Source organism: Salmo trutta, chromosome 19 (genome assembly GCF_901001165.1).
Source record: "Salmo trutta chromosome 19, fSalTru1.1, whole genome shotgun sequence".
Classification (NCBI taxonomy): Eukaryota; Metazoa; Chordata; class Actinopteri; order Salmoniformes; family Salmonidae; genus Salmo; species Salmo trutta.
Window position 1 is genome coordinate 37881523 of NC_042975.1, and position 23300 is coordinate 37904822.

Below are 23300 nucleotides of genomic sequence, written 5' to 3' on the forward strand. Positions count from 1 at the left end.
TGTGAACATTCCAACTTGTCTCAACATTCCTTTATCAGCCTGCGAACATTCTATTGCATAGACTCCCATACAACAATATATATAAAAGTGTGAAAAACAAAAAATGCTACTCTTTTGGAGTGGCTATCATACATCATATTTAATCAAGAGCTTGTGGGGAATAATTTAATACCATCAAACCTTTGTAATCACAAAGTGGCCAAATATTTCTGCTGGCCCATGGACTAATGTGGTATATCATTATTTGTGTTCTATGGGCGTAATAGAAGTATTTACTCCCAAACCATCCTCTCTTGCCCCGAGGTGCTGAATGTTGTATCTATTAGGCCTACACTATCAATGAAATGAACCTGTGCAAGAATGTTATTTTAATATTTGTTGTGTGTGTGCTCATTTTCTCTTTACATGTGTTTTTTTATAGTTAGATGAAATTTACGTAGTTATTACATTACATAATCAAAGGGTGTTCATATAGGTAAACCATTATGATGTTTGATAAGGAATTATTAAATGTTTTGTTATACAACAATCTATGTTTTAGGAAAGACATATATTGGCCCATGCACTCTGCATTTAGGAAAAACTTTTTGAGGGAGCATGTTGGACCAGTTATGTTCCAGTTGGATGGATTCTTATCCCAGGTGGCACTAATGCTATTGCTCTTGTTGCTCTTGTGAGTGAGACTTCACCTGCTACTGCCTAAGGAGAGTGGTTGAAAGTTGTTTTGGATAACTGTGTCAGCGATGTAAGCCTGTGGTGGTGGCAGTTGTAAACGCCATGTATTTTTAGTAGCTACAAGCATTGCATGATGAGCAGTGATGTATCATCATGCATAATGGCAAAATTAGACCTGTGCTCTGCCACTGCATGTCCACTACACTGACTCAGCCAACTCTATCTAACCTTTTTATTATAGGCTACTGTGGGTTGGTCCCAATTTCAACCTTATCTAAGTAAGTAATTGCATGATTTTCATATTTAATATTCACATTGACTGTCTAGCCTACTCCTATCGATATATTTTGAATGACTTTATGTATGCCTACTGGCCTTAATCCAAGGAATGTATTATTTCGTCACTAGGGAATGTTGCCAAACTCACAGTCTGACGGCAAAAAGGAACTCAAGGACTTTGGAAGCGAACTTCGTCCATACACAAACTTGCAGCAAACCAAACATTCTTAAAACCAAGCATTCAACTGTTCTATCGGGGTGTTCAGTTGTTTGATGACTTTTGTAGGTGCTTCACTCGTTTGTAGGCTATACACTTTAAATTAATATTAAACGTTAGCATAGGCCAACAAGCGGAGTTTCATAGGTGAAACAGGCATCGCTTCTCTCCGGAAACGCATTTGCCATATTGGACACAGACAATTTTTTATCATTGCACACTCTCTCAAGAGGAAGAAAAAACACGATAGAACTCATCGACAGAACTCATCACTTCAGGCAGTTTCATTTTCGCCTTCATGGATGGTGAGCGCAAATCTGTCATGGAGGATATTTCTGCTGGCTATAGGTCAAAATGTATGGATCCGTGAGCAAAATGTTAATCTAATGTTTCATTTATGAAATAACGACATATTCGTTTTCATAAACGTTTTTATATAAATTGGGTAAATAATGTCTGGTTTAGGCTACAAACTTCTGACAAAAAACAGTTAAATTACGCAATAGGGCAATCCTCCTATTTTTTAGGCTCAGTCTTATTCTTGTCTCATTGTTTTGTTAACTGGAATAGGGCTATGACTTTAAATTCTTATTAATGTGGCCTACTTGATAAATTCCGTTTTCTTAAACATTTGTTCAACTCTGACGGCCTATCAGCGTAAACGCCGTTTTTTGGACTATGGAGATTCCAGTTGGATTAGGAGGAGTTTGTGACTCCCCAAACATAGTTTTTCGCGGACCTTTCCAAAACGTTTTACACAACGTGAAAGCTACACTGCCTAGTAACACTCCTGTCACCGAAACCTTGGACTTTTCTAGTTCGTACAGTTTCATGCAGAATAAACACCCCTGGGAGATGCGCCAAACTAACCGGCAATCACCCCGAAAAGAAATATCGTCAGGGACGGCTCGCAATTCTGACATTGAAGTGAGGGAAGATGACAGCATTAGTTTTTCCAGAACACTCGAATCGGATGCAAGTCGTATCCATTTTGCCAAAAGCTCAACAGGAAACAAAACCGGGGTTTCATCTGTGAACGAATCAGACTATCCAAACGCGAATGGATACGGATCCTGTCGCTCTGGACCGTTAGCCTGCAACACTAAACAACAGTGCTGTCAACCAGCTGTGCCCCATCACGGAGTGGTGTTAAGTCCTAACAGTTACGCCCGTGTGGCGAACAGTTGTTCCAATTCTGCCTGCACCACCATATCAGAAACGGCGAGGGAGCTCTGCAACGCTGTCTCTGTGTCGCTGGGATTGACCATGGACTTGAATGAGATGAATGACCTGGGACCTAATTACGCACCATCCAGTGCAAATGACCAAAGTCAAGGCAACTATTTGTTTCAGGTGCCTCTATTGAATTGTTCTGGAGCTGAAGAAAACGTCTCCATTACAGAATACAAATGTCCAAGTGAGCGCAATGCCAGGCCGCTACAAAGTGATAAACGAGTTGAGATGTTTAAAAGTTCCCCAGCAAATGACCTTACAGAAGAAGTGGCGACAATGGAGCACCTTAGCTCCAGACATCCATCCACAGATGAACAGGAATTTATACTGAATGAAAAGAGTGATGACCCGACTTCAAAAGAAACAGATAATTCTCTGAATACAAGAGCACGCTCTGCATCTTGTCATTTTGACCCACTGTTGCCAGCACACTTGGCACACTTCAGTCAAACTGACCCAGACAGAATCTCGTCTCATGTCATCCCAGCACATGTCTGTGAAACTGGAGAAACAATGGAGGACAAATATGCTGACTACTTACAACAACAGTACAGTGTCAAGATAAAATATGAGGCCATTAGTAATGAACCTGCCGGAACATCATGGGGCTATCAGTACAACAGGTATAATGACAATGACAACACACAATATGGACCGAGGCAGGGTATGAATCCATACAGTGCGGGACCAGACTCCTCGTTCATTTGTAACCCTTATGAATATGAGCGGGGTGGTGGTCTGGTGCGCAGAGAGCGGCCAACTTCTGAGCAGTGGTACCCGGGCGGGATGCTAGGGAGGATGCCCTATCCCAACTCCCCGTACTTAAAGAATGAGGTCGGTGACTGGCTGGATGTCTCTTACACAGATGCCAGGTAAGAAGGTTATTAAAACTCACAAATTCACAGACACTTTACATTACAGTGCCCTTATTAAGGGGTAATTAACCTACATGTTTAAATGCAGTGTAACAAAGCAATCTTTCACCTGTCACGTTTTACAATGTTATGGGCTGCATAATTCTTCATTCCCTCTTCCAACAGACTATCACAATGTACTTACTCTATAGTAGACTACTGTTATATTTATGATGTATTTGATCAAAAACAAAATCAACGACCCCATTGTCAAATGGTTATATTGCAAATGATATAGTGCTGTATTGTATTATCTTCATGAATGTACAACATCAGTAGTAACAATGACTTCTGCATGAGTTAGACCACTATTGATCCTGAAAACGATAGCTGTGAATGGTGATGAAGGAACAGGAAAAACACCACATTTTACCAGTTCAGATTTTTTAAACATAGAGGAATTGCAAAGTTTCATCTCCATATCTTCATGATCACACTCCAGTCAGCTTTGGGGTTTCCCATTGATGCACATGTCTTTCTCTCAGGGACTTTGTAGACAAGGCAAACAAGGTGATTTGTTAGGCACTTGCTCATTGTCATTACAGCAAATAAAGATGTTATCAGCCTACTTTGTAGCCTACTTTGAGCATCTATAGTTATAAGCTTTGAATAGTGTATGCCCAGAGTGCTTGTCTGTTTTGCTTTTTGAAACAGGATGTTCTAGGCTTCATAAGAACTTACGTAAATGATGTTGTGTGTATATCTTTTCCCTCTGATTTAATTGGACACAAAGCCACAAGCCACATGATTTAAGTATTTGTTGTGTACAGATCCATGGAACAATTCTCAACAGTAAAATAATACATTTGTTAGGCTACTTTGAAAATGAACTGTTTCCAACATAAATTTGGTCAACCTGCATGTAGAATGTGCAACTAATATCATGCAAAATCTCTGCAAAGCAAGCATTGCATTTGTAGTGTCTATATTACACTGAGTACAGTCCTTGAGCAAATGTTAGTTGTCTTAATGTTTTACTCACAGTGGTTTGATGCTTGGTGTAGTTGTAGTAGGATGATAAAATGACGTGAAAGAGAGCCCTTATTGGACCAAGCATGGTCTGAAGTTCCGTGATCAGGATCATTGCACAATACTAGAATCCCAATGTTTACTATTCAATATCTGGTTTTACATATTGTTTAAGTTTGAGAAGCAGGAATCTGAAATTACCAGAAAACAGAAATTTTACTTCCTTTCTGAGCCAATTCTTTAGCAAATATCTGAGCAAATGTTGCTAAACATTCATGTTGCTCTCACCTGGAGGTTGACACTCATTTAACTTCCTGCTCTTTATTTCTGAGGAAAGGTTGCTAAATGAGAGCTGTAACTGTATAGTGTAATAATTTTCATTCAACAGTACTGTATGTGCTCAGAAATTTGCCCAGAGAGGTAGTCAAATCAATCTCAACTTTAAAGGGAAACTGTAATGTTTCAAGAACTTATGATGTAGTAAGAGGAAGACATTATATACAGACTAGATGCTCTGGGAAGATTGACTTCTAAGGGTCAGTAACAATTCAATGAACAGACGTTCTTATCTTACACACAAGACACCACATACCCTAACACTGAATGGAGGGAGAATCTGTTATCGCTCCAGTCACAATGTTTTTTATTTCACTCCAAAAATAGCTACCAATGTTCTCAACTCCCATATATTCAGAACAAGAAATGCTATAAAATCATGTTTACAGTATAAACTGTTTACTAACATGATCATATGAGACGTGGGCCTCTATTAATTTAAATTCAGGAAATATCTAAAACAAATTTCTTCTTTCCTGCCCTGTGAGAAATCTTTCTCAAAATCAGACTGATTTGCAGTTCAAATGTGATTACACAATATACAGTAATCACATAATAATACAGTTGGACACATTCATTCCTTCTGTAAAGCTTGTTAAAGTAAAATACTAATTGTATGTACCATTTTTAAGCCTGATAAATTATCATGAAGATATTAAGACATCATTTTTAGATGTGGGTTGAGAGACATGTCTCTGTCTGCAACTTCAAACTCAGCAGTACAGCAATTATGTTCAACCAGAAGACAAAGAAGCATCTCTATAATATCTGTTAAAGGGAGAATTATTTCTCCATTTCAAGATAATAGTGCATCTTTGGTGCCCTTACTTGTTGATTAATTTGCCCTGTAGTTTTCTAATTTGCTATTTGCATTTACAAGATGTTTCTAAGATATTGAAGTGGTATTGAAATTATAATCAAACAATTGCATGTATTGTAATGGGTAGCAATAGCATCAGATTTGCAGGTTTGCGTGTATTCCTCATTTCCACATTGTCAGAAATATGTACGTTTAGGACTAATTTGATTAATGACATGAGATAGAGATAGTTCTATATAAGGTAACTATGGCGATGTACTTTACTGTCCGCTTGACAGCAGCCCAACATTATTCATACACATGGCCTTATTTTAGAATCCCTTTGTCTTTCTTGGAGAGCTCATCTGTATACGTTTTAACATGGTCTAATAGGCCCATTATAACTCATCCCTAGCTTGAGTTCCCATGTGAATTTCATTGTTTATTGAATTACCCCCCATAGACAAAATAGTATTGTCTCTGTCAGAAAATGCTTCACAGTGTGCCATTGACACGTACATTGTTCTGAGCTGCAGTATAACATCAGTAACTACAATTCAACCAAACATAGACCTAATACATCACATTGAGTGCTTTTAAGAGTGGTATTTTTGTCCATATAAACAGTAACCCCCCCCCTTCTGGTGTACATTGTGTGTATACGTTCCTAGAAATATAGCCAGCTTATTACTGTGAAGGTACAACCAGGCCATGTATTTTCAATTACACATGATGTTCTTGTGTGCGGGCGGCAGGTAGCCTAGCGGTTAAGAGCGTTGGGCCAGTAACCGAATGCGCGCTGGTTTGAATCACCAGGCCGGGAAGATGTAAAAATCTGTCATTCTGTCCATGAGCGAGGCAGTTAACCCCCAACAACAACTGCTGCCCGGGCGCCAATGATGTCGATTAAGGCAGCCCTTCGCACCTCTCTGAGTCAGAGGGGTTAGGTTAAATGCAGAAGACACATTTCGGTTGAATGCATTCAGTTGCGCAACTGATTTGGTATCCCCCTTTCCCCATTGTAATAGCTTCCTCGGTTGGATGATTTTATAAGCAATGTACTGTATGATCCAAGGGTATATATTCTTTTAATAGACTGGAACTACACTATATTTACAAGTATGTGGACCACCCCTTCAAATTAGTGGATTCAGCTATTTCAACCACACCCGTTGCTGACAGGTGTATAAAATCAGGCACATGGCCATGCAATCTCCATAGACAAACATTGGCAGTAGAATGGCCTTACTGAAGAGCTCAGTGACTTTCAACTTGTCATTGTCATAGGATGCGACCTTTCCAACAAGTCAGTTTGTCAAGTTTCTGCCCTGCTAGGTCTGCTCCGGTCAAATGTAAAAGCTGTTATTGTGAAGTGGAAACGTCTAGGAGCAACAACGGCTCAGCCGCAAAGTGGTAGTCCACACAAACTCACAGAATGGGACCGCCGAGTGCTGAAGCGCGTAGCGCGTAAAAAAAAACGTCTGTCCTCAGTTGCAGCACTCACTGACGAGCTACAAACTGCCTCTGGAAGCACGGTCAGCACAAGAACTGTTCGTCGGGAGCCTCATTTAATGGGTTTCCATTGCCGAGCAGTCGCACACAAGCCTAAGATCACCACGCGCAATGCCAAGCATCGGCTAGAGTGGCGTAAAGCTCCCTGGAGCAGTGGAAACATGTTCTCTGAAGTGATGAATCACACTTCACCATCTGGCAGTCCGAATCTGTGTTTGGCGGATGCCAGGAGAACGCTACCTGCCCCAATGCGTAGTGCCAACTGTAAAGTTTGGTGGAGGAGGAATAATGGTCTGGGGCTGTTTTTCATGGTTCGGGCTAGACCCCTTAATTCCAGTGAAGGGAAATCTTAATGCTACAGCATACAATGACATTCTAGACGATTCTGTGCTTCCAACTTTGTGGCAACAGTTTGGGGAAGGCCCTTTCCTGTTTCAGCATGACAATGCCCCCGTGCACAAAGCGAGGTCCATACAGAAATGATTTGTCGAGATCGGTGTGGAAGAACTTGACTGGCCTGCAAAGAACCCTGACCTCAACCCCATCGAACACCTTTGGGATGAATTGGAATGTCGACTGTGAGCCAGGCCTAATCGCCAAACATCAGTGCCCCGACCTCACTAATGCTCTTGTGGCTAAATCAAGTCCCCTCAGTAATGTTCCAACATCTAGTAGAAAGCCTTCCCAGAAGAGTGGAGGCTGTTATAGCAGCAAAGGGGCGACCAACTCCTTATTAATGCCCATCATTTTGAAATGAGATGTTCCACGAGCAGGTGTCCACATACTTTTGGTCAAATAGTGTTTCACCCTACCATGTTACATAGATGTTACAGTGTACTAGAGGGTACAGTGCCTATAAAAGTCTACACCGCTCTTGGATTTCTTCCCATTTTGTTACAAAGTAGGATTAAAATTGATTTAATTGTCATTTTTTTGTCAACATTCTACACAAAATATACTAATGTCAAAGTGGAAGAAACGTACAAAAATTTGTTTAAGATTAATTAAAAAATAAACACTAATATACCTTGATTACAGCTTTGAGTCTTCATCATTAAGTCTCATTAGAGCTTTGCATACCCGTATTGTGCAATATTTGCTATTATTCTTTTCCCAATTTTTCATGCTCTGTCAGGGTTTTGGGGATAATGACTAGACTGCAATTTACAAATCTTGCAATATATTTTCAAGCAGATTTAAGTCTAAACTGTAACTTGGCCACTCAGGAACATTCACTCTCTTCTTGGTAAGCAACTCCAGTGTCGATTTGGCTTTGTGTTGTAGGTTATTATCAAATCAAATCAAACTTTCGGTTCGGTTGGCCATCCGGTTGGCCATTTTGAATAATTGTTCTGCAGTCTTATGGCTTCGGCGTCAGTCTATGACTTTGGTGACTGGAGTCTTTGCCAATTTTTGGGCCTTCCTCTGACACCGCCTAGTATATAGGTCCTGGATGTCAGGAAGCTTGGCCCCAGTGATGTATTGGGCCGTACGCATTACCCTTTATAGCGCCTTACGGTCAGATGCCGAGCAGTTGCCATACCAGGCAGTGATGCAACCAGTCAGGATGCTCTCAACGGTGCAGCTGTAGAACTTTTTGAGGATCTGGGGACTCATGCCAAGTCTTTTCAGTCTCCTGAGGGGGGAAAGGTGTTGTCGTGCCCTCTTCACAACTGTCTTGGTGTGTTTGGACCATGATAGTTTGTTGGTGATGTGGACACCAAGGAACTTGAAACTCTCCACCCGCTCCACTTCAACGCCGTAGATGTTAATTGGGGCCTGTTCGGCCTTCCTTTCCCTATAGTCCACAATCAGCTCCTGCAGAAATTCCTGTTTGATCCTGCTGAAAGAGGAATTCCTCTCCCAGTGTCTGGTGTAAAGCGGACTGAATCAGGTTAGGATTCCTCTAGCATTTTGCCAGTACTTAGCTCCAGTCCGTTTCTTTTCATCCTGAAAAACTCCTCAGTCTTTGCAGATGTCAAGCATACCATTACCATGATGGAGCCACCACCATGCTGAAAATAAGGAGGGACTTACTCAGTGAGGTGTTGTGTTTGATTTGCCCCAAACATAAGGCTTTGCATTTAAGCCAAAAAGTGTATTTCTTTGCCGTGTTTTTTGTTTGTTGCAATATTAGTTTAGTGCCTTGTTGCATGTTTTGGAATTTTTTTATTCTGCATATTTGTATTCTTCTTTTCACTCTGTCATTTAGGCCATTATTGTGGAGTCACGACAATGTTGTTGATCCACCCATCACAGCCATTGAACTCTGTCGCTGTTTTAAAATCACCTATGGCCTCATGGTGACATCCCTAAGCAGTCTCCGTCCTGTCCTTTAGCTCAGTTCAGAAGGAAGACTGCATCTCTGATGTGTCTGGGTGGTTTGATACATCGTCCATCCATATACATCATCCACAGCATCATGTTTTACTTGACCATGCTTAAAGAGATATTCAATGTCTGATTTGTTATTTTTACCCATCTACCAATCACTGTCCTTCTTTATGAGGCTTTAAAAAGTTCCTTGGTCTTTTTAGTTGAATCTGTGCTTGAAATTCAATACTTGACTGAGGGACCTTACAGATATTTTATGTACAGTATGTGGAACAGAGGAAGGGGCAGTCATTCAATATAACTTTATATATAACAAAATATCCTTTGTTAAGCCAAATTTGACTTCTGAAATCTTTTAGGCTTGCCTCAACAAAGGGGATGAATACTTATGCAGCGACTATATGGTAGTTATTTAATTTGTATATATTTTGTTTCACTTTGACATTATGGAGTATTTTGTGTGGATCAATGACAAAAATTACAATTAAATCTATTTCAATCCCACTTTGTAACACAACAAAATGTGAAAAAAGTTAAAGATATAGACTTTCTATAGGCCCTGTAAATGTTCAAATTGGCCAGTAATAATATATATAATGTATATTCTCAATTGAGAATATATACTGTAGTTCCAAAAAGGTCAGTACAGTGAGTAAATAAGAACATGGAAGTGTTGAAAAACAAGATAGACCTCAAAAAGGCTTGTTAGGCAAAGGGTCAATTAAGTTGTCCATTTCTGTTGCAGAAATTATGCTCTGTTTGGTGTGAAAATAGATTTTTGCCTTACTCAGCAGTCACTGGCACCTAACACTTGTATTTTTGGGCTGCTACTTACCTTAAGCTGTCATCACCATGCCTATTTGTATATTTTTCACTATTAATAAAGATGAAGTTGTTCTACATTTTCCACATTATAGCAGCCAACCGTGTTTCCACCCAATATCACACAGGCAGTATAGTTCTTTACACTGTATGTTTCAGGTTTAAAATAACAATACAAATGGTTACCACCACATTACATTGACCATATTTACTTAACATTTCAGGGTGAGGGTTTGAGTTTGTAGTTATATTGAAAAATAACTACAACACCTGTTCTTTCCATGACATAGACTGACCAGGTGAGTCCAGGTGAAGCTATGATCCCTTATTTATGTCACCTGTTAAATCCACTTCAATCAATATAGATGAAGCGGGCCGGGGGGCATGTGCGCACATGTGCTCTTTTTGAGAACAAAGGGCTGGATGACCTAATGGTGTTGATGACCTAACCATCCGATCCACTCATGGCGAATTTACCTGAGATTCTAAATTACTCTCCAAATTGCACCTTAAGCGTGCTAATGACAATTCATATGTCAGTCACACACCACCCACAGTGTATTATCTGGATTCCACAGTCTGAAATGTCTAAGTGTTATGATGCAAGATTTATATCAGATCTGGAACTTACAAACCATATGGCTATTACAGTAGCTCCAATTGGCTTATGGGCTACATTCTTCATATCAGCCTTCCTCTACTCCAGCCAATAAGCTTACATAAAATACAGAATAGCTTATTTTGCTCATGTTGAGTAGTCATTCACCTAGGCTACATTTAATCGGGGGAAATGTTAGATGTCTGGGTTAGATGGGGTGGGTACAAAGAACATCTGCAAGAATATACTGCTTTGATTCAGTGGAATTCTGTGGGTACATGGCAGGTCTGTGACAGAGTGAACAGTAATTTCTGAAGGAATACAATACAATATAAAAGTTGGACTTTTTGTTTGGTTTCTTGTTTGTTATCCTCAATGATTTTAACAATACAATTTATATGTGGAGATTTTTCTGAGTTGTCAAAATTGTCAGAACCAGTCTGGGTGAAAGGAATTCCACTTTTCTAATCGTTTCCGTTTCCCCCCTGCCTTGCCATGCCATGCCCCAGTTTACATTCATATTCTTACGCCATGTGGACATCCACAGGATATGCCATCAACGTATTAAGGTTCAGAAGTATTATCATCATCACATATCCTCATTTTGGATTTCCAACAATTCCAATTATTTCCTTAAAGGTTTATAGCTAAAGTGGAAAAGAGCAGCATAGAGTAACATTTATATCCTTGCATTGATTGCATTAATAATTTCATCACACATTTGAAGTACCTACATTTATTACTGATTTATGATTAACCAGATCAGTCACTCTCAATATCTATGGATTAATTAACCAGTATTACCCCTAGTTTTGTCAATGATCACGAAGAGGTGTGTGTGGCTAATTTCATGCAATCCTATGCATTTTGCTGTGGCTAATTCTATGTTCTTATGCTCAAATAGTATAAAAAAAACAATCGGGACCCCAATCAGGGCCCCTGGGCATGTGCCCTGTGTGCCACGTCAGTAATCCAGCCATGACAAAAATACTCTTAAATACATTATTTTTAGAATGTTCAATTCTCCCTTAGTTTCTAGCTTTTATTTGGGTGAGTTCTAGTTCTCAAAGATTATATTATTTAAAAATATATAGTTGGTGGTGCGCTGCTGCTTAGTGAATATATGGGAAACACTGAAATACTTCAATCTCCCAGTAACATCAGACCAGGTCACCAGAACAGAATTATACTCATCATATTAAGGCACTGAAACTGAGCTTTGTGCTTTATTCTCTAACAGCTGGCCTTTCTGGCCCTAGATTCTGCCGAAGAGCCAGTGGGCATTTAGCCTACTGCTGATACTGTAGAGAGGACTGTTTTGCTGCTTGGTTATAAGATTTGTCCTTGTGTTTTTTACATAGAGCCTTGACACCTAACGCTACACGTCATTGAGGTATAGTTATGTCTGTACACACTGTCCAATCTCTTCCTGTGCTAACAGCTGCAGTAGAGCACCCCTCTTGCCCCCTTGGCCCTGGCACTGCTGTTCACACCTTTCCCACACTCTCAAGTCATCACACCCTCTGCCCAGCTCTAATTAGAAATCAGATAAATTCTTACCCAGTCTGGTTCACCCGATGAGGATCTCACTCAGAAACTGTGAATCTGAGGGAGAAAAGTGAAAATGCTTAAATAATCTGGATCTGTGAATCAAATGAACTTTTCACTATTTCTAAAGAACCACACAAATAGGGTATACACTTGATGGCAGTAGTATTGCACATAAGGCCTCAATGTGAGGAGTCATATAGAATGCCAGCCAGAGGCAATCACGTTTAATTTTGATCAGGGACCATGGTCCAGATTGGGTGTCAGCTTTTGTGTGGGGTGTTAAGTGTCAGTGGCGTATACACTGAGATACCAAACATTAGGAACACTTTCTTAATATTGAGTTGTGCACCCCCCCCCCCCCCCCCCACTTTACAAGGTATCAGAAGCATTCCATAGGGATGCTGACCCATGTTGACTCCAATGCTTCCCACAGTTGTGTCAAGTTGGCTGGATGTCCTTTGGGTGGTGGACCATTCTTGATACACGTGAGAAAGTTGAGTGTGAATCAATCAAACCTGTGCGCTTGGCACCTACTACCATACCCAGTTCAAAGACGCTTAAATATTTTGTTTTGCCCATTCACCCTCTGAATGGCACACATACACAATCCATGTCTCAATTGTCTCAAGGCTTAAAATCTTTCTTTAACCTGTCTCCTCCCCTTCATCTACACTGATTGAAGTGGATTTAACAAGTGACATAAATAAGGGATCATAGCTTTCACCTGTATTCACCTAGTCAATGTATGTCATGGAATGTATGTGTTTTGTACAGTCACCATGTTTATTTTTAGCAAAAGAACAACTTGCTTAAGCGACGTGCCCTTCATAATGTTAGCGATTGTTCTGTGCTTGTCAATTTGTCATATCATGACAATCAAGCTCTGCTGTTACACTATTGTAGTTTTGATTCATTTGAATATTCCATTAGTCCATTCTCAATGCTTTCACCCCTGAAGGAAACATTACAGGTCTCAAGCATTGGGTTATGGTCACTTCTGTTAAAATGTCAGGAAACAGCTTATCAGAGTGTATGTACTGGCAAAAGAGAGAAGCAGAGGGCAATAGGAACACGTGCTTATTGAATGAGGCTGTTGAGTAATTCTGTACTGTTTGTGTGTTTGTTTGTGATGTTTCTAAAAGCCTTTAATATGTTCCTAAAGGTTTGAGGGTGGCAGAGACCACATGTTCCCCATGGAGTTCTTCTTCCCGCCCCAGAGGACCTGTCTGATCTGTGCAGATGAAGCATCTGGCTGCCACTATGGAGCGCTAACCTGTGGCAGCTGCAAAGTGTTCTTCAAGAGAGCTGCAGAAGGTAAGACTTGATAAAGTAATATGCCATTGCACCTCTCCACACAGAAGAAAGAGCAGAGCATCAATGGTGGAAATGGGATCCATAAACCAGATCCACCTCTCATGCTTTTTGGAAATAATGTATTAGATATAATGATGCCATAAGAAAAATTGTTCTTAATCTCTATGTATTTCAAAGGAAAATACCCAAGGTCCATAGTGTTGACATGGTTTATTGGAATAGGTCAAAACCAATCTATGTACATTTTTTACAAAATTGCCAGAAGTTACATTCATCCTAGTCTTCCCATCTGGGAAATCCTCATATGGAAAGTCATTACATTTTTTCAGTGAATCAACCTGTGAGTCATATGACATATGAAATCCTGTTTCTGAGAAAAGCTCATGATTATGAGCAGGGATGGGCACAGCTAATCGAATATACAGATATCTGCCCTGACATCGGTATACTACTTTTCCCACTTCAAATGCAATTACAGTCACGCACCTAACATAGTTTCTACAAGACCTGACACATATCAATAAAAAACAAGACCTGACACATATCAATAAAAAACAATCACCAGAAACTCCCAGCGCATAAATGGGTTGGTTGTTTAGCAACAAAACTGACGTTTGCGCAACTGCGGGGCAAAACAGACAGGGTTGGCTTAGATTGTTGACAACATGTAAATTACACTGAACAAAAATATGAATGCAACATGTAAAGTGTTGGTCCCATGTTCCATGAGCTGAAGTAAAAGATTCCAGAAATGTTCCATATGCACAAAAAGCTTATTTCTCTCAAATTTGGTGCACAAATTTGTTTAGGTCCCTTTTAGTGAGCATTTCTCCATTGCCAAAATAATCCATCCATCTGACAGGTGTGGCATATCAAGAAGCTGATTAAATAGCATGATCATTACTAGGGTTGCACATTTTGGGGAATATTCAGAGGTGGAAACTTTCAGTGGGAATATATGGGAATTAATGGAAATATTTGCAAATTAATATGAATACCATTTAAATGTAGATGTTTTATGCATTGGATATATTTACCATATCATATGGAGACAGAAACATAAACCTTTTACCTTATCATAAGTAGACATAATTGCAAATTATTAAATCGCTCCAATAGAATAAAAAAACAATTTAATTACGAATTGAACTTTAATTAAATTAGTTTATTCTTCACATGGGATGATTTCACTGAACAACAAAAGAAAGGGAATATTGAATGATCCCCAATGATCTCTCGCATCTCCCAAAAACGTTTTCAACATACATCTGTAAAATGATAGTCTAGAAACTGAAGTTTTGGTTGTCTTTCTCTCAGGCTTCCATGTCTTCTCCCTGGACCTCCTTAATGTCCACTTCTTGAACATCAGACTCTGAGATCTCATCTTCACTGTCACTTTCCAACCTTGTTGTGGATGGCTCGTTGTCAGGCTCAAAAAGCGATCCACAAAGTCCCTTCCACCAGGTGGCTGATGAGATATGTTGGCCCGACTGCCATATTGCATCTCCATCACAAAGCCCTTGCTTGGAATTATACTTCGCCAGACTGCCAAGAACCTTGCCCTCATCCAGGCCAAGGTGACGAGACACAGTAGTGATGACACCATAGGCCTTGTTGATCTCTGCACCAGACAGGATGCTCTTGCCAGCATACTTGGGGTCCAACATGTACGCTGTGGCGTGTATGGGCTTCAGGCAGAAGTCTTCATGCTTTTTGATGTATTTTAGAACTGCAGTTTCCTCTGCTTGGAGCAACAGAGAAGTGGACAGGGCAGTACGGATTTCTTCTCTTACATTTGCAAGCAGTCTGAACATCAGACAGGATGGCATTGTCTCCCTCAATCCGTGCAATAGCTACTGCTATAGGTTTCAGGAGTTTCAGGCTGCTTACCACTCTCTCCCAAAATACATCATCCAGGAGGATCCTCTTGATGGGGCTGTCTATATCGGCAGACTGTGATTTGGCCATTTCTTGGAGAGACTCCTTCCCCTCCAGGAGACTGTCAAACATGATGACAACACCACCCCAACGGGTGTTGCTGGGCAGCTTCAATGTGGTGCTCTTATTCTTCTCACTTTGCTTGGTGAGGTAGAGTTCTGCTATAACTTGATGACCCTTCACATACCTAACCATTTCCTTGCCTCTCTTGTAGAGTGTATCCATTGTTTTCAGTGCCATGATGTCCTTGAGGAGCAGATTCAATGCATGAGCAGCACAGCCAATGGGTGTGATGTGAGAGTAGGACTCCTCCACTTTAGACCAAGCAGCCTTCATGTTCGCAGCATTGTCTGTCATCAGTGCAAATACTGTCTGTTGTCCAAGGTCATTGATGACTGCCTTCAGCTCATCTGCAATGTAGAGACTGGTGTGTCTGTTGTCCCTTGTGTCTGTGCTCTTGTAGAATACTGGTTGAGGGGTTGAGATGTAGTAAATTATTCCTTGCCCACGAACATTCAACCACCCATCAGAGATGATTGCAATACAGTCTGCTTTCTCTATGATTTGCTTGACCTTCACTTGAACTCTGTTGAACTCTGCATCCAGCAAATGAGTAGATACAGTGGGGGAAAAAAGTATTTGATCCCCTGCTGATTTTGTACGATTGCCCACTGATAAAGAAAGGATCAGTCTATCATTTTAATGGTAGGTTTATTTGAACAGTGAGAGACAGAATAACAACAAAAATATCCAGAAAAATTGATTTGCATTTTAATGAGGGAAATAAGTATTTGACCCCCTCTCAATCAGAAAGATTTCTGGCTCCCAGGTGTCTTTTATACAGGTAACGAGCTGAGATTAGAGCACACTCTTAAAGGGAGTGCTCCTAACCGCAGCTTGTTACCTGTAAAAAAGACACCTGTCTACCGAAGCAATCAATCAATCAGATTCCAAACTCTCCACCATGGCCAAGACCAAAGAGCTCTCCAAGGATGTCAGGGACAAGATTGTAGACCTACACAAGGCTGGAATGGGCCACAAGACCATCGCCAAGCAGCTTGGTGAGAAGGTGACAACATTTGTTACGATTATTCGCAAATGGAAGAAACACAAAAGAACTGTCAATCTTCCTCGGCCTGGGGCTCCATGCAAGATCTCACCTCGTGGGGTTGCAATGATCATGAGAACGGTGAGGAATCAGCCCAGAACTACACGGGAGGATCTTGTCAATGATCTCAAGGCAGCTGGGACCATAGTCACCAAGAAAACAATTGGTAACACACTACGCTGTGAAGGACTGAAATCCTGCAGTGCCCGCAAGGTCCCCCTGCTCAAGAATACATATACATGCCTGTCTGAAGTTTGCCAATGAACATCTGAATGATTCAGAGGACAACTGGTGAAAGTGTTGTGATCAGATGAGACCAAAATGCAGCTCTTTGGCATCAACTCAACTTGCTGTGTTTGGAGGAGGAGGAATGCTGCCTATGACCCCAAGAACACCATCTCCACCGTCAAACATGGAGGTGGAAACATTATGCTTTGGGGGTGTTTTTCTGCTAAGGGGACAGGACAACTTCACCACATCAAAGGGACGATGGACGGGGCCATGTACCATCAAATCTTGGGTGAGAACCTCCTTCCCTCAGCCAGGGCATTGAAAATGGGTCGTGGATGGGTATTCCAGCATGACAATTACCCAAAACACACGGCCAAGGCAACAAAGGAGTGGCTCAAGAAGAAGCACATTAAGGTCCTGGAGTGGCCTAGCCAGTCTCCAGACCTTAATCCCATAGAAAATCTGTGGAAGGAGCTGAAGGTTCGAGTTGCCAAACGTCAGCCTCAAAACCTTAATGACTTGGAGAAGATCTGCAAAGAGGAGTGGGACAAAATCCCTCCTGAGATGTGTGCAAACCTGGTGGTCAACTACAAGAAACGTCTGACCTCTGTGATTGCCAACAAGGGTTTTGCCACCAAGTACTAAGTCATGTTTTGCAGAGGGGTCAAATACTTATTTCCCTCATTAAAATGCAAATCATTTTATTACATTTTTGACATGCACTTTTCTGGATTTTTTTGTTGTTATTCTGTCTCTCACTGTTCAAATTAACCTACCATTAAAATTATAGACTGATCATTTCTTTATCAGTGGGCAAATGTACAAAATCAGCAGGGGATCAAATACTTTTTTCCCCCACTGTAAAGCATGTCTGGTTGGAGGGGTGTATGCTGGGCGAAGAACATTCAGAAATCTCTTCCAATACATATTGCCTGTGAGCATCAGAGGTGAACCAGTTGCATACACAGCTCGAGCAAGACATTCATCAGCATTTCTCTGACTACGTTCCTCCATTGAGTAAAAAAAAGTTCTGATTCCAGGAGGACCATGAGCTGTTGCTATCGATAAGGTGTCTGATTCATAAATACAGATAAATAGTTAAGCAGTTAGATTAAACAACCCTTTGTTAGGTAAATGTTATAAAATTAAACATGTATGGAAACAGGGGAATTAACACTCTTCAGTTAGCAGGCTCAAGCAAGCTAAAACCCACATGGTAGCAAAAACTAACTAGCAGAAATTGTTAACAAGTTAGAAATTATTTAAACCCACTTTGCTGTAGGCTACTATTTACTAGTTAACAAAAAAATAATGTATGTCAGATAAAATATATTCACCCCACCCAGTATTGTAATCAAAACTTACCAGAAAGCATGTAGTCCTTGGCTCAGACAGTGTGGGCTCAATAGCATCTCATTAGTGTGCAAGATCTTGAGAATCGGCTGTACATGTGATGGAAGAGTGCACTTCACATGTGATGGAAGAATGCACTGTGCATGCAGAGGGTTGCAATTCCATTGAATTGGGGATAGTTTAACCAAAATATGCACATCGCCCACTGCTCCCGAGCATACTACTCGCCAATGTCCAGTCTCTTGACAAGGTACATGAAATCCAAGAAAGGGTTGCCTTCCAGAGAGACATCAGAGATTGGAACGTTCTTTGTTTCACGGATACATGGCTCACTCGGGATACGTCATCAGAGTCGGTACAGCCACCTGGCTTCTTCACGCATCGCGCCGACAGAAACAAACATCTCTCTAGTAAGAAGAAGGGCGGGGGTGTATGCCTTATGATTAACGAGATGTGGTATGATCATAACAACATACAGGAACTCAAGTCCTTTTGTTCACCTGACCTAGAATTCCTTACAATCAAATGCCGACCGCATTATCTACCAAGAGAATTCTCTTAGATCATAATCACAGTAGTGTATATCCCGCCCCAAGCAGACACATCGACGGCCCTGAAGGAATTTCATTTGACTCTATGTAAACTGGAAACCACATACCCTGAGGCTGCATTTATTGTTGCTGGGGATTTTAACAAGGCTAATCTGAAAACAAGGCTCCCTAAATTTTATCAGCATATCAAATGCGTGACCCGTGGTGGCAAAACCCTGGATCATTGTTATTCTAACTTCCACGACGCATATAAAGCCCTCCCCCGCCGCCCTTTCGGAAAAGCTGACCACGACTCCATTTTGTTGCTCCCAGCCTATAGACAGAAACTAAAACAGGAAGCGCCTGTGCTCAGGTCTGTTCAATGCTGGTCCGACCAATCGGATTCCACGCTTCAAGATTGCTTCGGTCACGTGGACTGGGATATGTTCTGCATAGCGTCGGACAATAAAATTGATGAATGCGCTGATTCTGTGAGCGAGTTTATAAGCAAATGCATCATTGATGTTGTACTCACAGCGTTTAATAAAACATTCCCCAGCCAGAAACCGTGGATTGATGGCAGCATTCGTGCAAAACTGAAAGTGAGAATCACTGCTTTTAATCAGGGCAAGGTGACCGGACACATGACCGAATACAAACAGTGTATCTATTCCCTCCGCAAGGCAATCAAACAAGTATAGAGACAAAGTAGAGTTGCAATTCAACGGCTCAGACACGAGAGGTATGTGGCAGGGTCTACAGTCAATCATGGACTACAAAAGGAAAACCAGCCCCGTCGTAGACCATGATGTCTTGCTCCCAGACAAACTAAACAACTTCCTTGCTCGCTTTGAGGACAACACAGTGCCACTGACATGGCCCGCTACCAAAACCTGCGGGATCTCCTTCACTGCAGCCAACGTGTGTAAAACATTTAAACGTGTTAACCCTCGCAAGGCTGCTGGCCCAGACGGCATCCCCAGTCGCGTCCTCAGAGCATGCGCAGACCAGCAGGCTGGTGTGTTTATGGACATATTCAATCAATCCTTATCCCAGTCTGCTGTTCCCACATGCTTCAAGAGGGCCACCATTGTTCCTGTTCCCAAGAAAGCGAAGGTAACTGAGCTAAATGACTATCGCCTCGGAGCACTCACTTCCGTCATCATGAAGTGCTTTGAGAGACTAGTCAAGACCATATCACCTCCACCCTACCTGACACCCTAGACCCACTCCAATTTGCTTACCGCCCCAATAGGTCCACAGACGACACAATCGCAATCACACTGCACACTGCCCTATCCCATCTGGACAAGAGGAATACCTATGTAAGAATGCTGTTCATCGACTACAACTCAGCATTTAACACCATAGTACTCTCCAAACTCGTCATTAAGCTTGAGACCCTGGGTCTCGACCCCGCCCTGTGCAACTGGGTCCTGGACTTCCTGACGGGCCGCCCCCAGGTGGTGAGGGTAGGTAACAACATCTCCCCGCTGATCCTCAACACTGGGGCCCCACAAGGGTGCGTTCTCAGCCCTCTCCTGTACTCCCTGTTCACCCATGACTGCGTGGCCATGCACGCCTCCAACTCAATCATCAACTTTGCAGACGACACTACAGTGGTAGGCTTGATTACCAACAACGACGAGACGACCTACAGGGAGGAGGTGAGGGCCCTCGGAATGTGATGTCAGGAAAATAACCTCACACTCAATGTCAACAAAACAAAGGAGATGATCGTGGACTGCAGGAAACAGCAGAGGGAGCAGCACCCATCCACATCGACGGGACAGTAGTGGAGAAGGTGGAAAGTTTTAAGTTCCTTGGCGTACACATCACGGACAAACTGAAATGGTCCACCCACACAGACAGCGTGGCGAAGAAGGCGCAGCGGCGCCTCTTCAACCTCAGGAGGCTGAAGAAATTCGGCTTCTCACCAAAAACACTCACAAACTTTTACAGATGCACAATCGAGAGCATCCTGTCGGGCTGTATCACCGCCTGGTACGGCAACTGCTCCGCCCACAACCGTAAGGCTCTCCAGAGGGTAGTGAGGTCTGCACAACGCATCACCGGGGGCAAACTACCTGCCCTCCAGGACACCTACACCACCCGATGTCACAGGAAGGCCAAAAAGATCATCAAGGACAACAACCACCCGAGCCACTGCCTGTTCACCCCGCTATCATCCAGAAGGCAAGGTCAGTACAGGTGCATCAAAGCGGGGACCGATAGACTGAAAAACAGCTTCTATCTCAAGGCCATCAGACTGTTAAACAGCCATCACTAACATTGAGTGGCTGCTGCCAACATACTGACTCATCTCTAGCCACTTTAATAATAAAATTATGTAATAAATGTATCACTAGCCACTTTAAACAATGGCACTTTATATAATGTTTACATACCCTACATTACTCATCTCATATGTATATACTGTACTCTATACCATCTACTGCATCTTGCCTATGCCATTCGGCCATCGCTCATTCATATATTTTTTATGTACATATTCTTATTCATTCCTTTACACTTGTATGTATAAGGTAGTTGTTGTGAAATTGTTAGGTTAGAATACTTGTTAGATATTACTGCATGGTCGGAACTAGAAGCACAAGCATTTCGCTACACTCGCATTAACATCTGCTAACCATGTGTATGTGACAAATAAAATTTGATTTGAAGATCTAGAATTGCCTTATGTGTATCCCACAAAAAAGGTTCACTGTTATAAGCTAACTTTTTTGATGAATTTAAGCAAAATCCCCCCCAAATTTCCCCATTAGAAATTTCAGAAAATAAAAAAAAGCTTCTGACCCTTTGCAACCCTAATCATTACACAGGGGCACCTTGTTCTGGGGACAATAAAAGGTCACTCTAAAATGTTTTGTCACACAACACAACACAATGCCACAGTATGCAGTTGGCATGCTGACTGCAGGAATGTCCACCAGAGCTGTTGCCAGATAATTAAATATTAATTTCTCTACTATAAGCCTCCTCCAATGTTGTTTTAGAGATGGCTGTACGTCCAACCGGCCTCACAACCGCAGACCACGTGTATGGCGTTGTGTGTGTGTGGCGTTGCAGACCACGACGATGGCAATTTGTCGATGGCAATTTGAATGCGCAGAGATACTGTGACAAGATCTTGAGGCCCATTGTCATCCCATTCATCCGCTACCATCACCTCATGTTTCAGCATGATAATGCACGGCCCCATGTCACAATGATCTATACACAATTCCTGGAAGCTGAAAATGTCCCAGCTCGTCCATGGCCTGCATACTCACCAGACATGTCGCACATTGAGCATGTTTGGGATGCTCTGGATTGATGTGTACAACAGCGTGTTCCAATTCCCGCCAATATCCAGTAACTTCGCACAGGCATTGAGGAGGAGTGGTACAACAGCCTTATCAACTGCGAAGGAGATTATCTCAGCTCACTGGTCACCATAGCAACACCCACCCATAGCACGCGCTCCAGCAGGTATATTTCACTGGTCATCCCCAAAGCCAACACTTCCTTTGGCCGCCTTTCCTTCCAGTTCTCTGCTGCCAATGACTGGAACGAATTGCAAAAATCTCTGAAGCTAGAGTCTTATATCTCTCTCTCTAACTTTAAGCATCAGCTGTCAGAGCAGCTTTCCGATCAGTGAACCTGTACACAGCCAATCTGTAAATAGCACACCCAACTACCTCATCCCCATATTGTTACTTATCCTCTTGCTCTTTTGCACCCCAGTATCTCTACTTGCACATCGTCTGCACATCTATCACTCCAGTGTTAATGCTAAATTGTAATTATTTTGCCTCTATGGCCTATTTATTTTGCCTCTATGGCCTACTCTTCTACATTTGCACACACTGTACATAGATTTTTCTATTGTGTTATTGACTGTCACGGCTGTCTGAAGAAGTAGACCAAGGCGCAGCATGTTGAGTGCTCATATTTAATTTTAATCGAGACACTTTGAACAAAACAAGAAAATGACAGCCAAACAGTTCTGTCAGGTATAACAAAAGACTAAACAGAAATTAACTACCCACAAGGACAGGTGGGAAAAAGGGCTACCTAAGTATGGCTCTCAATCAGCGACAACGAAGTACAGCTGTCCCTGATTGAGAGCCATACCAGGCCAAAACAAAGAAATACAAAACATAGAAAATAGAACATAGAATGCCCACCCAAATCACACCCTGACCAAACCTAAATAGAGACATAAAAAGGCTCTCTCAGGTCAGGGCGTGACATTGACTGTACGTTTGTTTATGTGTAACTTGTGTTGTTGTTTTTGTCGCACTGCTTTTCTTTATCTTGGCCAGGTCGCAGTTGTAAATGAGAACTTGGCCTACCTGGATAAATAAAGGTGGAAAAAAATATTTCAAAAATGTGTCATGCTGCATGAGGCAAATGGTGGTCATACCAGATACTGACCACCATTTGGTGGTCATACCAGATTTTCTGATCCTGCCCCTAATTTTTTTTAAAGTATCTGTGACCAACAGATGCATATCTGTATTCCAAGTCATGTGAAATCCATAGCTTAGGGCCTAATAAATTCATTTCAATTGACTGATTTCC

General features: G+C 41.7%; 1 protein-coding gene across 2 annotated transcripts in view; it reads left to right on the forward strand.

Annotated features, from left to right (window-relative positions):
- Positions 1–1069: 1069 nt before the first annotated feature.
- Positions 1070–23300, forward strand: part of LOC115154540 (androgen receptor) — a 57870-nt gene continuing 35639 nt past the window's right edge. Inside the window, exons 1-2 of one of the 2 annotated variants that reach the window (XM_029700847.1) lie at positions 1070–3276; positions 13402–13553. In XM_029700847.1, coding sequence (XP_029556707.1) covers positions 1850–3276; positions 13402–13553 — 1579 coding nt within the window. In that variant the 5' untranslated portion in view covers positions 1070–1849. The remainder of the gene's footprint in view (positions 3277–13401; positions 13554–23300) is intronic. The other variant, XM_029700848.1, reaches the window with a different exon arrangement.